Here is a 13,687-nt window from a genome sequence, read left to right as displayed (position 1 = left end):
CTTATGAAAATTGGTAATTATGGTAAAAATTTACCTTTTTTAACTGGAGAATGATGTTGTTGTTCATTAAGACCTTGAGAAAAGGCTTGCATTCCATTCGTCTTACACTATTTATAGAAGAAAAAAAATACACTTTTTAGCTAAGGTTTTAAAATTTTATATAACACTTTGTTTTTAATCCATTTTGAGTTTATTTTTGCACACGTTGTTAGGGAGTATTCTAATTTCATTCTTTTATGTGCAGCTGTCCAGTTTTCCCAGTACCATTTATTGAAAAGACTGTCTCTTCTCCACTGCATAGTCTTGCCTCCTTTGCCACAGATTCAGTGACTACAGGTGCCTGGGATTATCTCTGGGCTTTCTACCCTGTTCCATTGATTTATATGTCTGTTTTTGTGACAGTACAATACTGTTTTGATGACTATAGCTTTGTAGTATAGTCTGAAGTCAGGGTGCTTAATTCCTCCGACTCCATATTTCTTTCTCAAGGTTGCTTTGGCTATTTTGATCTCTTGTGTTTCCATAATACAAGTTAACTTGATTGTGGTAATCATATCACAATGCATATGTATATTAAATCATCAGGTTATATACCTTTAAAACAAACCATGTTGTATAGCCTAAGTGTATTCAATTTGTATTTGTCAACATATCTGAATAACACTGAAAAACAGTAAATTTATTCTATCATGCCTGCACATATTAGCCACTGAAAATGGAGATAATTTCAAATCTTTCATAGTATTTAAGAAAATGCACCTACTAAAATTTTCTAAAGTGTCTTACCTCATTTAATTGTCTTATCTCATTTAATTGTCATAGTCTTACAAGGAAATAAGGCAAGCATTACAATCACTGTACTACAGGCAAGGGAAATCAAGACAAAAAGTATTTAGTAACAAATCCCAAAGTACACAGGTAAGAGGTAGTTGAGATAGCTTTTGAAACTGATGGCTACTGCATATAGTTATTAAGGATGTGCATCTGAAGGGGTACCACTCACAGCATGGATATAGCAGATTTCCTACCAGCTGGCAGCAAATTATATTCTTTTAACAAAATCTGCACACTTTTGTATAATTTTCTGTTCCTCTTCTAATTCTTGTAAAGGCACCAAGTGGGCAGCAGTAGACTTTTTAAACCCACTCATTTATCAAAAACAAAGTGCTTGTTACATGACTGACAGTGTGCTTTGTATTGGGAAGACAAAGATGAACACAACAGCCCAGGATTCATTTTTGGAGGACTCATAAACTAAAAGGTAGGCAGAACAATAAAATACTAAATCATAATAAAACTTGAGAAGTTCTCTAAATAAAGATATGCAGAAAGTACAATGGGAGGAAGGGGCATCAAATCTGACTTAAAAATTTCAGGAAAGGCTTTACATGGGAAATGATGCAAAAACAATACTTATAGGGTTAACAGGAGGTAGAACTGGATGACGACTGAAAGATGTGTGTTTATTGAAGAAAAGCAGCCTTGAGTTGGAAAGCATGGTACTAAATAGCTAGCTCAGGGAATGAAAAAAGTTAAATAGGCTTGAGTAAATCAAAATAAACACCCGGCTTTTTTCCCCAAGGCAAGGCATGTTGCAATTTGCAGTAAAATACCCCATCTGCATGCCCAGGTATTCTATTGAGCCTCTTCAATTTTCTAGCAAAAATGTTTCCAGCCCCTCTCACTCATTTTACACAAATGCACACAAGAGACAAATTCATATCAACATCCATTTCAGGGTGAAAATTTAAACAGGAAGATTTATAAACAATATCAAAAGACAAAATCTAAACAGGAAAAATACTCTTAAAGAGCTAATTTCTGTAGTATGAAAGAGCTCCTAGAAAACAATGAAGCCTATAAAAAAGGAAAGGGCAAAGTCCTTAAATTGGTAAATACAGATGAAAGGAAATTCATATTACTCTTAAACAGATCAAAAATGGTCACAAATTCTTGACATTCTTTCATCTCTCCACTGAATCTGAGCAAGATCCGTGACTGCTCAAGACCAATCTAAAAATGACAGGCTAAAAATGACCATCTAAAAATGACAGGCTGGTTTCCAGGCCTCAGTCTTGAAGCCCAGACACTGTGCTGTGAAGAGCCCAAGGCCTTTGGGGAGGCCGTTTGTAGGGGCTGCCTCCAGTCTACAGGGCAGATAACTCTGAACCGAGAGCCAGCATCAACTACCAGCCGTGAGTGAGCCACCGGGCCATCCAATCCCGTCAAGACTTTAAAGCACTCCAGGCCTAGACGCTATCTGACTGCAGCCACATTACTGAGAAATGGCCACTGAAACCCACTAAGACCACAGACCCATGAAAGAGAGTAATAAGCAGTTGTTAAGTCAATGTTTTCCAGAGAAGGCCTGGAGGGCTGCCGTCTATGGGGTCACACAGAGTCGGACACGACTGAAGTGACTTAGCAGCAGCAACAGCAAGTCAATGTTTTCAAGTAATTTTTGTGAGGTAATAACAAAAAAGAACAGACTAAAAGAAGTCGTTCAGGCAGAAGGAAGGTAATGCCAGACATAAACATGGATTTACATAAAGAAATTAAGAGTGCTGGAAAAGGAATAAATGAAGGTAAAATAAAATTCATCCTTATATTTTAAAAAATTATTTTAAAAGATAGTATACAAAAGCAAAAATTAGTAACAATGTACTGTGTATTTATAGTACAAACCATAGTAAAATTCTGACAATAGAGGAAAATGGGAGGGAAAATGCTATAAAAAGGTTATGAGATCTAAGAAGTGAGTTTAACAAGGTCAATGTACAAAAATCAGTAGTATTTCCGTATTCTAACATCCAAAATGTGGAATTTGAAATTTATAAAAAAAATACCACTTACAATAGTATAAAAAAATACAAAATGCTTATAAGTTTGACAAGAGTTCAAGACCCCTATGCTGAAAAATACAAAGCACAGAGAGAAATGTTTTGCTTATGGATCAGAAGACAATATTAAGATGGTAATTCTTTTCAAACTAATTTTCAAACAATCAGAATTCCAATAAGCCTTTTTGGTAGAAATTTACGGGTTCATTTAAAACTTCTGTGGAAATGCAGAGGATCCAGAATAAGAGAAATAAGTCTCAAAAACTATAAAGTTAGTGAATTTTCATCATCTGACTTATCAGAAAGCTACAACAGTCTGTAAAATTTGATGTGGACCTAGAGATAGGTAATCTAGGTAATCTAGTGTACAGCAAGATGGCTATAGTTGACAGTATTGCAATGCATACTTGAAAGCTGCTAAAAGAACAAATCTCATACTGATGTCAACAAACTCTCATGATTCAGTGAAAGAAAGGTATACAACCCAAACAGTAAAAACATGCAAAAGATTTGAACAGACAATTCACCAGAAAGAAAAAAAGAAAAGAAAAAGACAGATGGCAAATAAACTCATGATAAAATGCTCAATCTCATTAATCATTAGGAGAATGCAAATATAAAATACAATGAGATACAACTACTCACACACTAAAATGGCTAAAAATTAAGACTGACTATACCAAGTGTCAATAAGGATGTGAAGTAACCAGGACACTCACACACTACTGGTGGTACAACCACTCTGGAAAACATTTTAGCAGTTTCTAAACTGATTTAACATGATTCATCAATTCCACTCCTGGTTATTGTGTGTATGTATACACAAAGACCTGAACACAACTATCTACAGAGCATTATTCATAATATTTATCATAATAAATAAACTATCCTATATTCATACAGCAGAATACTATTCCAAATTTAAAAGAAAATCACTACCAATATTTAATCTCAAAAACATTATGCTGAGCAAAAAAAAATCTAACACCAAAGAATATATTGTGTGATGTCATTTATATGAAGTTTTAGAGCAGCCAAAACTGATTTATAGCTAAAGAAAGCAGATGAGCAGTTGCCTGGAGCAGGAGGGAGCACTCGGACTAATGGAAGTGGAAACAGTAAGTGACTGAAAAGGAATAAAAGAGCACTTCCGGGGAAGCTGAAAATGTTCTATGGCTTCATTGTGGGGTTGGTTACATGAGGTATATATTGATATTTGTCAAAACCCATTAACGAATGGATTCATTTTACTGTATGTAAATTATGCCTTAACAAAGTTGGTTTAAAAAACACAAAGAGTTGGTAACAAGTGTCCTTCATTACAAATCATGTGATATCTCTGACATAGGTTCTGGTAGCTTTTGCATTACACTTGAAGAAGCAGACAAAATTTTAAGCTTAGAAGTAAATCTAATTAATTTATTTTTTATAAGGTTTTGCAATATTAACATACTCCTTTTTACTTACAAAGCTTTCAAAAGAAGGTCAAGGGCTCCAAAGAGAGTTGTTATACTATACAATATTCTTACTGTATTAAGAAGGTAAATTTTAACTGCTGGGACAGATTAAACAAAACATTACAATGGCTTAAAAATTTATATAAAACAAGAATAATTAAGATATCAAGGTACTGACACAGAGATACACAAATAGATCAATGGAAAAGTAAAGTCCAGAAGCAGTCCCTATTTATATAAAGATTTATACAGTAAAGGTGGCCTAAATCTATATGGAAGGAATATTCAATGAATTGTACTTTACAACTGACTATATGAAAAAAATTGACTCTATTTATATCATATAAAAATTAATTTCAGGTAGATTATACACCTAAATATTAAGGCAAAACTTTAAACTTTTTAGAAGAATATGTAGGGAAAATGTCTTTTGAGCTTAGGGAAGGGAAGACTACATAAACAATGACACAAAAAGTGAAATCATAAAAAAAGAATTGATAATATGCCTACATAAAGATTTTAAAATTTGAAAAAAGAAACACACAAAAGTAAACAATTCTTTCACAGACCAAGAAAAATTGGAAAACAATATGCAGTCATATATCACAAAAGAGAAAATCCAAATGGTCAAATTAAACATAAAAAAAGATGCTGCCTTTCAAAGTAATAAAGAATTAAAAATTAAAACCAAGAAAGATACATTTCTCACACATTAAACATGAAAAAAGTGAAAGTTTGCAATAATAAGGTAAGGCTGTAGAAAAATCAGAGTATTTAAATGCATTGTTTGTACAAATTATTCTGGAGAGTAATCTGACAGTATATAGCAAGTCTACTCCAGGTTTATATTGCAGAAGACCTTTCAAACATGTATAAAATATAACATATAGATGGATGTTTATTATATAATAGCATTTATTATAAAATATTTATATTTCTATTATAGAATATAAACAAGTATCATACCCCTCAACAAAAAAATGGAACAAGAAATGTGGTAGCTTTACACACACACACATACAAACAAGTCTGTTTGTTATAGCAAAAGTACTAATACATTCATGGAAACAATGACAAATTGAGGATACTTATCCTGGGGAAGTACAGGAAGAAAATGGATATACAGGGGTTTTTAACTATATATGTAGGATCTTTTAATTTTCTAAAATAAAACAAAATATTGAGATTTGAAAATGGTGAGCAATGGGCATAATGAGTCGTTGATTCTCTTAAGTGTATGCCTCAAGTATATCATAACTTTTTAAAGTATATGATGCATTTAATATAGTATCTGCCACACAAGAGCCATCTAACAACTGCTACTTTCCAGTCTGTAATGCTTCATTTTTTTAGAACTTCTAAGACTTACTCTGCTAACTCCACTTTGTAAGTACTGGGTGTTGCATGGATATTCATTCTGAAAGTTGAAAGGGAATACTGCTCCTGTTAGGAGAGAAAAAAAAAACTGTTTTAAATACTTATTACTTCAATAAATGGTATAATACCACCTAAAAAACCCTATGCATCTAGGATATGCTAGGCACTGTTTTGAAATGTTTTCTGAGAGTTCATTTACTCAACACAATGAAATGTCAGCTACTGTGTTAGGAGATGGGTTTATAAACATGAAAAAAGTTCAGAGATAAAAGAATTCATAGCCTATTTTTTAAAACAAGCTCATAAATAATGATTATAATAAAAATAAGTTATGTGACAGGTACAGAGAAGATACCAGGGGAGAGAAGATTGGGCTTTGGGCATATCAACTAAGGCTTAACAAAAGGAAATAATTCAGTTTGGGTCTTGAAGAAAAAGTAGATTTCTTTAGGGATGTGAGTTTCCCAGAGAATAGAGAAGTATGCTTTAATGCTAAAATTAATTTCTGATTTACCTAACCTTTCTGCTTAATAAACCCCTACTCCTGTCCACATCTTAAGAGGACATAGTGAAATGAGAGATGAGGGCTACCAGCTCACTCCTACCTACTGCTAAAATAGCCTTCGAGGGAAAGAATCCGTGAAAAATGGAATCTGTACAAATGAGGGAGGGAGGGATACTGTAAAAAGGCTAGTCACAGAAACAAGTAGCTGACAATGGTTTTATTTCCTTTGCTTTAGGACAAAATGAGACTTGGCCCTACACAACTGCTTCTTCAGTGTACCAGAAGAATGCTGAATCACATCAGCATTGCTAAACTATGGTCCAGAAGATCTCTTCATTTCATTTTGTCTGTCCTAAGTCATGGCCATCTTCAGAGGAAACATGACCCAAGTGTAGACAATCTTCTTTGTAGGAACCAAAGATGGAAGAACAAGTAGAGGACTGAGGAACCGTATCATTTCTATCTTTTCTGCTTCATCTTTGTGTTCAATAAAAGTGCTATGTTTTCCCTTTTCTAGGTAGCCAGTTACTCAGTTGAACATACGGACTAAGCAGAATTAAAGTAACTTTTATACACATATATGTAAAATATAAATATATATAGCTAGTAATGAAAAAATAAAAAATTATTATTCCAATTTGGAATTAAATACGAAGTATTTCAAGAATTTGTCCAAAAGTTTAGTATTATGACCAAGGGAAAATATTTTAACTTTAGAAAATTTCATTTTAGATTTCCTGAAAAATTAAGACTTTCTGTTCAGCTAAAGCACAGCCCTAATCTGTAAGTGTTGCTTTGCAATTAATTTTTTTAAATTAGGTATTTTATTAAAGGCTAATGCTCTCTCCAGCATGACTGTTCGGCAGTGATCAAAATCACAGGACATGGTTTGCATTAAGAGTATCATTCTGAGCATAAGCCAGTTGTTAACCATGAAAATGAGACATTAAAAAAAAAAATCCATGAGTTGCTCTTAAGCAAAAACTGTTCTTCCCATCTTTGCTGGTCTGGTAGACTATGGACTAGTAGACCATTAAGAATCCATTTCTTAACACAAGTCAAAATCACAATGAGGTACCACTTCACAGGTCAGAATAGCCATAATGAAAAAATCTACAAATAATAATTGCTGGTGAGAGCAATTCCAATCACTGTTGGTGGAAATGTAAATGGGTGCAGCCACTATGCAAAACAGTATGCTGCTGCTGCTGCTAAGTCACTTCAGTCATGTCCGACTCTGTGCAACCCCACAGATAGCAGCCCACCAGGCTCCTCCGTCCTGGGATTCTCCAGGCAAGAACACTGGAGTGGGTTGCCATTTCCTTCTTCAAGGCATGCATGCATGCTAAGTTGCTTCAGTCATGTCCAACTCTGTGCGACCCTATGGACAGCAGCCCACAAGGCTCCTCCATCCACAGGATTCTCAAGGCAAGAATACTGGAGTGGGTTGCCATTTCCTTCTTCAAGGCATGCACGCATGCTAAGTTGCTTCAGTCGTGTCCAACTCTGTGCGACCCTATGTATAGCAGCCCACAAGGCTCCTCCATCTACAGGATTCTCAAGGCAAGAATACTGGAGTGGGTTGCCATTTCCTTCTTCAAGGCATGCACGCATGCTAAGTTGCTTCAGTCGTGTCCAACTCTGTGCGACCCTATGTATAGCAGCCCACAAGGCTCCTCCATCTACAGGATTCTCAAGGCAAGAATACTGGAGTGGGCTGCCATTTCCTTCTCCAATGCAAAAGAGTATGGAGGTTCCTTAAAAAACTAGAGTTATCTTATGATCCAGCAATCCCCCTCCTGAGTATGTATCCAGAAAAGAGAAAAACTCTTTAATTTGAAAAGATACATGCATTCCAATGTTCACAGCAGCACTATTTATAATAGCCAAGACATGGAAACGACCCAAGTGCCCATTAACACATGACTGGCCTAAGAAGATGTGGTATATACATACAGTGGAATATTACTCAGCCATAAAAAGCATGAAACACTGCCATTTGCAGCAGTATGAATGGACCTAGAGAATAGTATACTTAGTGAAGTCAGTCAGATAAAGACAAATATTATGACACCATTTAAATGTGGAATCTAAAAAATAATACAAATGAATCTATAGACAAAACAGTAACAGACTCACAGACACAGAAAACAATCTATCTTATGGTTACCAAAGGGGAAAGGGAGGAGCTGAGGGATAAATTAGGAGTATGGGATTAACAAACTATTATACATAAAACAGATAAGCAATAAGGATTTGCTATATAGCACAATTAACTATACTCAATATCTTGTAATAACCTATAATGAAAAACAATCTAAAATATATATATATGTATATACATGTACATGTGAGTGACAGTCACTCAGTTGTGTCTGACTCTTTGTGACCCCATGGACTATACAGTCCACGGAATTCTCCAGGCCAGAAGACTGGAGTGGGTAGCCTTTCCCTTTTCCAGGGGATCTTCCCAACCCAGGAATTGAACCAGGTCTCCCACATTGCAGGCAGATTCTTTACCAACTGAGCTATCAGGGAAGCCCATACATAAATATATATAAAACTGAATCCTTGCTGTACACTTAAAACCAACACAGTATTATAAATCAATTATATACTTCAATAAAAAAAGAATCCCTTTTCATTGGTAATACTTCTAAATTCTTCAGAGATCATTGGTTTTCATTATCTTTAAATATCTACCATAAACTATTTATGTATTTTATACATATTTATGTATTATTTGGCCTTTCAAATACTAATGAACTATTAGCCAATTAATTTTTTAAATGTGGATACCAGATTACTCACCAGGGGGAGAACTCAGATGACGAACAGGTCTTGCTGGTTGAAGCGGTTTACCAATCAACTTTTTGGTTTCCATTTTCATAAAGATCTTGAGGTTCCATACTTTAGGAGGGAAAAATACAAATTGCTTTAACACATATACTAACAAAACAATGACATTACCACCATATGACCCAGCAATCCCACTCCGAGGCATATACCCTGAGGAAACCAAAACTGAAAAAGACACATGTATCCCACTGCTCACTGCAGCACTATTTATAATAGCTAGAAAAGGGAAGCAACCTAGATGTCCATCAACAGAAGAATGGATAAAGAAGTTGTGGTAAATAGACACAATGGAATATTACTCAGCCATAAAAAGGAACACATTTGAGTCAGTTCTAATGAGGTAGATGAACCTAGAACCTACTATACAGAGTGAAGGGAGTCAGAAAGAGAAAGATAAATATCATATTCTAACACATATATATGGAATCTAGAAAAATGGTACTGAAGAATTTATTTACAGGGCAGCAGTGGAGAAACAGACATAGAGAATAGATTCATGGACATGGGGAGAGGGGAGGAGAGGGTGAGATGTATGGAAAGAGTAACATGAAAACTTACATTACCGTGTAAAATAGACAGCCAAGGGAATTTTCTGTATGGCTCAGGAAACTCAAACAGGGGCTCTGTATCAATCTAGAGGGATGGAATGGGGCGGGAGATGGGAGGGAGGTTCAGAAGGGAGCGGATATATGTATACCTATGGCTGATTCATGTTGAGGTTTGACAGAAAACAACAAAACTCTGTAAAGTAATTATTCTTCAATAAAAAAATTAGTTAAAAGAAAAGAGGACTAAAAAAAATAGAACTTACAATTTAAAAAACCACGGCATTCATTTGAATATAACTATTTTATAAATTAAAGTGGAAAACACAAAACAAGAATTTAAAACAACCTGCAACCAGAGACCCATTTCAGCATCTGTCACAACTGAATATTCCCTCTTTAAAACATTTCCCTCCCTTAACTTCCCTCTTTTCTATAGGTTTTATTTCCTATTTCTTTGACTGCCTCTTTTAACTTCCTTAGATGATTCCTATTTTTCTCTAGTTAAATTTAGGGATTAGTCCAAATTTGGCTTTGATTCTCCTAGCTAATTTCATCTATTCTCATGACTGCAACTACCTATTTACATAAGTATGCCCTTATTTACACATTCAGCGTCTACCTCTCTTTTTAAATAATGTGACGATGATAAATGGTTTACTGTGCATGACACATGGATGTTGGCTTCTGTTTCTATTGTTAATAATTCGGGAGGTGATGAATCACCTCCTGAGTATATTATTATATTAACTATCTTTCTAATTGCCAAAAGATATTCCAATTTATATCTTACAGTATGTACCTCAAATTCAACATATCCAAAATTAAATTCATTACTTTGACTCCAAAGATGTCCCTCCTGTTGTATTCCTTAAATTTATCTAAATTAGAGCCCCTCACCATAATCAGTCTCTAATTCCATTCTACTACCAAAACCTCACTCAGATCTATTTTCTTCACTCCGACCACTACCCTTTTAGGCCCCCGGTAGTTCTTACTGTATCTCCCTGAACACCTGCTGCTGCTGCTAAGTCGCTTCAGTCGTGTCCGACTCTGTGCGACCCCATAGACGGCAGCCCACCAGGCCCTCCTGTCCCTCGGATCCTCCAGGCAAGAACACTGGAGTGGGTTGCCATTTCCTTCTCCAACGCATGAAAGTGAAAAATGAAAGTGAAGTCGCTCAGTCGTGTCCGACTCTTAGCGACCCCATGGACTACAGCCCACCAGGCTCCTCCGTCCATGGGATTTTCCAGGCAAGAGTACTGGAGTGGGGTGCCATTGCCTTCTCTGCCCTGAACACCTAGTCTGATTTAACTAAATACTGCCTTTCCCTATGTACCTATGTACCTGGGACAAAATGAATATGGCCACATCATGGCACTTAGAGAACACTGTACTATACTATATACTGAACTGTGATGGCTGATTTGTCTTCCATACTAGCAAAAGCGAGGGACAGATTCTTCTCAAAGTAAGGAACAATATTTTCATTCCTCCCGTGTCCCTTGCAACTAACTCAGTACTTGGACTGGATCCAAAGTAGGTCCAAAACAAGCATTTGCTGAACAAAAAGGAGAATATAGCTTCTTTTCTCTCCAAATTATGATCCCTTTACACACATATCTGCTTCAAAAACTTTAGTTCCCCATCACCTGCTGAATTATTAATAACAGAAACATGAGCCGACATCCACGTTTCATGCACAGTAAACCATTAACTATGCCACATTATTTAAAATTCAGAACAATTGTATAAATTAGGCACTATTAACAGTTAGAGCTCAGGTCTTGGGTCAACCTACCTGGGTTCTTATCACAGCTCTACCACCTAGTTATATAATTATGGAAAACAATAACCCCTACCTCCTAGGTTTGAGGACTACACAAGAACATCTGTATACATCATTAGCACAATGCCTGTTACATCGTAAGAGTTCAATAAATGTTAGTTTTATAATTTTTTAAACCTCATTTTCCAGATAATGCTTAGAGAAATTAGGTAACTTGTCCCAGGTCATGAGTCTAGAAAGTGGCATTTATGCTCATCCCCATGCTTCTAGAGTGAACACCCTACAGTCAAGCTAGCCCCTTCCTCTCTCTCCACCCCTGACATAGGCAGAACTGTCCAGGTTTCGTTACGTACCCTTCTTTTATGTTCACAAAACACCCTTGCAGCCTCTTCCAGTGTGGTATTTATTACATTAGCTGACTATAAAATCATAGCTCCATCACTCTCTCTAAGAGCCAGAACACTATCTAATATACAGCATCTCTCTAAGGGCCACCACAGTGTCTAATACACACTACATGTTCAATAAATTGCTGAATTCATAAATGTCATTATGCTTCACCATATATCTATAAACTCAGGTTTTCTGGAGTTCCCTCACTCTTTCTGCTGCTCTTCTTTCAACGCTAACATTAAATAAAATAGTTCATGTGAAGTTCTCTGTGTGAGCTTACTCGCTCAGTCCTGTCTGACTCTTTGCAATCCCATGGACTGTAGCTGCCAGGCTCTTTTTTCCATGGGGATTCTCCAGGCAAGAACAGTTGAGTGGGTTGCCAAGCCCTGTTCCAGGGGATCTTCCTAACCCATGGACCAAACCCAGGTCTCCTGTATTGCAGGCAGGTTCTTTACCACTGAGACACCAGGGACGCCCAAAGATATGTGCTGTGCTGAGTTGCTCAGTTGTGTTTGACTCTCTGTGACCCCATGGACTGTAGCTCGCCAGGCTCCTCTGTCCATGGGGTTCTCCAGGAAAGAATACTGGAGTGGGTTGCCATGCCCTCCTCCAGGGGATCTGCCCAACCCACGGATCAAACCCAGGTCTCTTGCATTGCAGGTGGATTCTTTACCATCTGAACCACGAGGGAAGCCCTCAAATACTGGAGTGGGTAGCCTATATCTTCTCCAGGGGAACTTCCTGACTCAGGAATCCAAATGGGGCCTCACATGTTGTAGGCAGATTCTTTACCAGCTGGGCTAACAGGGAAGCTCAGATGAAGCTCACAAGAAGTTCTCTAGTTTCTAACAAATGGTTAATAGTAAAATAACAAGAATAATAACAACAATAATGATTTTCTTTCTTCCTCCAGTGGCCCATATTGTATTCTGACTATTTTTCTAAACTATATCATACAAAAAATCTATCACAAGCCTAACAGATTAGACAGTTGAAGTAAAAAAAAAAACTGGTTTTGTGTATCTTAGTAGCTGCAACACAATCAGTTTTACTAAATACATCTATAAATTTAAATGTCTCTTATTTAATGAAAATTTACTGATGTTTGAATGAATCAAGTTTTCCAAATTTTGATGCCTATCAAGACGAAGTCAAAAGTAAAACTCTACCAGATTTTCATTTAATCTTCCAGAAACTGATTCTAACCATATGATCTTGAGCAGAAGTTGGTCTAAGTGACTGTTTCCCTAAGTATAAAATGGGGTCAATCACTTTCTTTACACACCAAAGAAATGCTTTCATCTAATTCTTTTGGACATAATTCAAGTGTTAAAATCATAAATTTATAAACAACCTCTCAAAGTTAGCAATGATAACTAAGCACAAAATAGTTACTTTTTTTTGAAGTTTGGAGATAAACAAATCTGACTCGAAGAGATGACTCACTGGAAAAGACCCTGATGCTGGGAAAGATTGAGGGCAGGAGGAGAAGGGGACGATACAGGATGAGATGGTTGGATGGCATTGCCAACTCAATGGACATGAGTTCGAGCAAACTCTGGGAAACAGAGGACAGGGAAGCCTGGCATGCTGCAGTCCATGGGGTCACAAAGAGTCAGCCACAACTGAGCAACAACATCCCAAGTTAGCACCCATCTAGATCTGTAACGGGGATGCTAACTAGTATTTCAGCATGGTGAGTAACAACCTTCTAAACGAAACAAATGCTGTATGTATTTGTTGACATTACACAAAAATAGGATATAACAGGAAACAAAAAAAGTATATGAAGAAAAAAAACCACTTTATTGACTGAATATTTTCATATGAAAGAGATATTTTAACATGGACCTAAAAGTAGTCTAGCATTTCATTATTTAATATGTATCCTAACCACTTTAATTAGGACCCTAATGTCAATA

At 36.2% G+C, this 13,687-nt stretch overlaps 1 protein-coding gene across 6 annotated transcripts in view; it reads right to left on the bottom strand.

Moving 5' to 3' along the window:
* C15H8orf88 (chromosome 15 C8orf88 homolog) overlaps positions 1-13,687 on the bottom strand; it is a 29,292-nt gene that overhangs the window by 12,120 nt on the left and 3,485 nt on the right. For 2 of the 6 annotated variants that reach the window (XM_070477420.1, XM_070477421.1), the window contains 4 exons: positions 9,597-9,671; positions 8,991-9,089; positions 5,667-5,740; positions 35-107 (listed from right to left, as the gene is read on the bottom strand). In XM_070477420.1, the coding sequence (XP_070333521.1) occupies positions 35-107; positions 5,667-5,740; positions 8,991-9,069 (226 nt within the window). In that variant the 5' untranslated portion in view covers positions 9,070-9,089; positions 9,597-9,671. The remainder of the gene's footprint in view (positions 1-34; positions 108-5,666; positions 5,741-8,990; positions 9,090-9,596; positions 9,672-13,687) is intronic. The other 4 variants (XM_070477418.1, XM_070477422.1, XM_020870028.2 and 1 more) reach the window with 2 other exon arrangements.

The sequence above is a fragment of the Odocoileus virginianus genome, chromosome 15 (genome assembly GCF_023699985.2).
Source record: "Odocoileus virginianus isolate 20LAN1187 ecotype Illinois chromosome 15, Ovbor_1.2, whole genome shotgun sequence".
Classification (NCBI taxonomy): domain Eukaryota; kingdom Metazoa; phylum Chordata; class Mammalia; order Artiodactyla; family Cervidae; genus Odocoileus; species Odocoileus virginianus.
The sequence above is the reverse complement of the archived record's forward strand: the minus strand, read 5'-3'. Positions and strand labels throughout refer to the sequence as shown.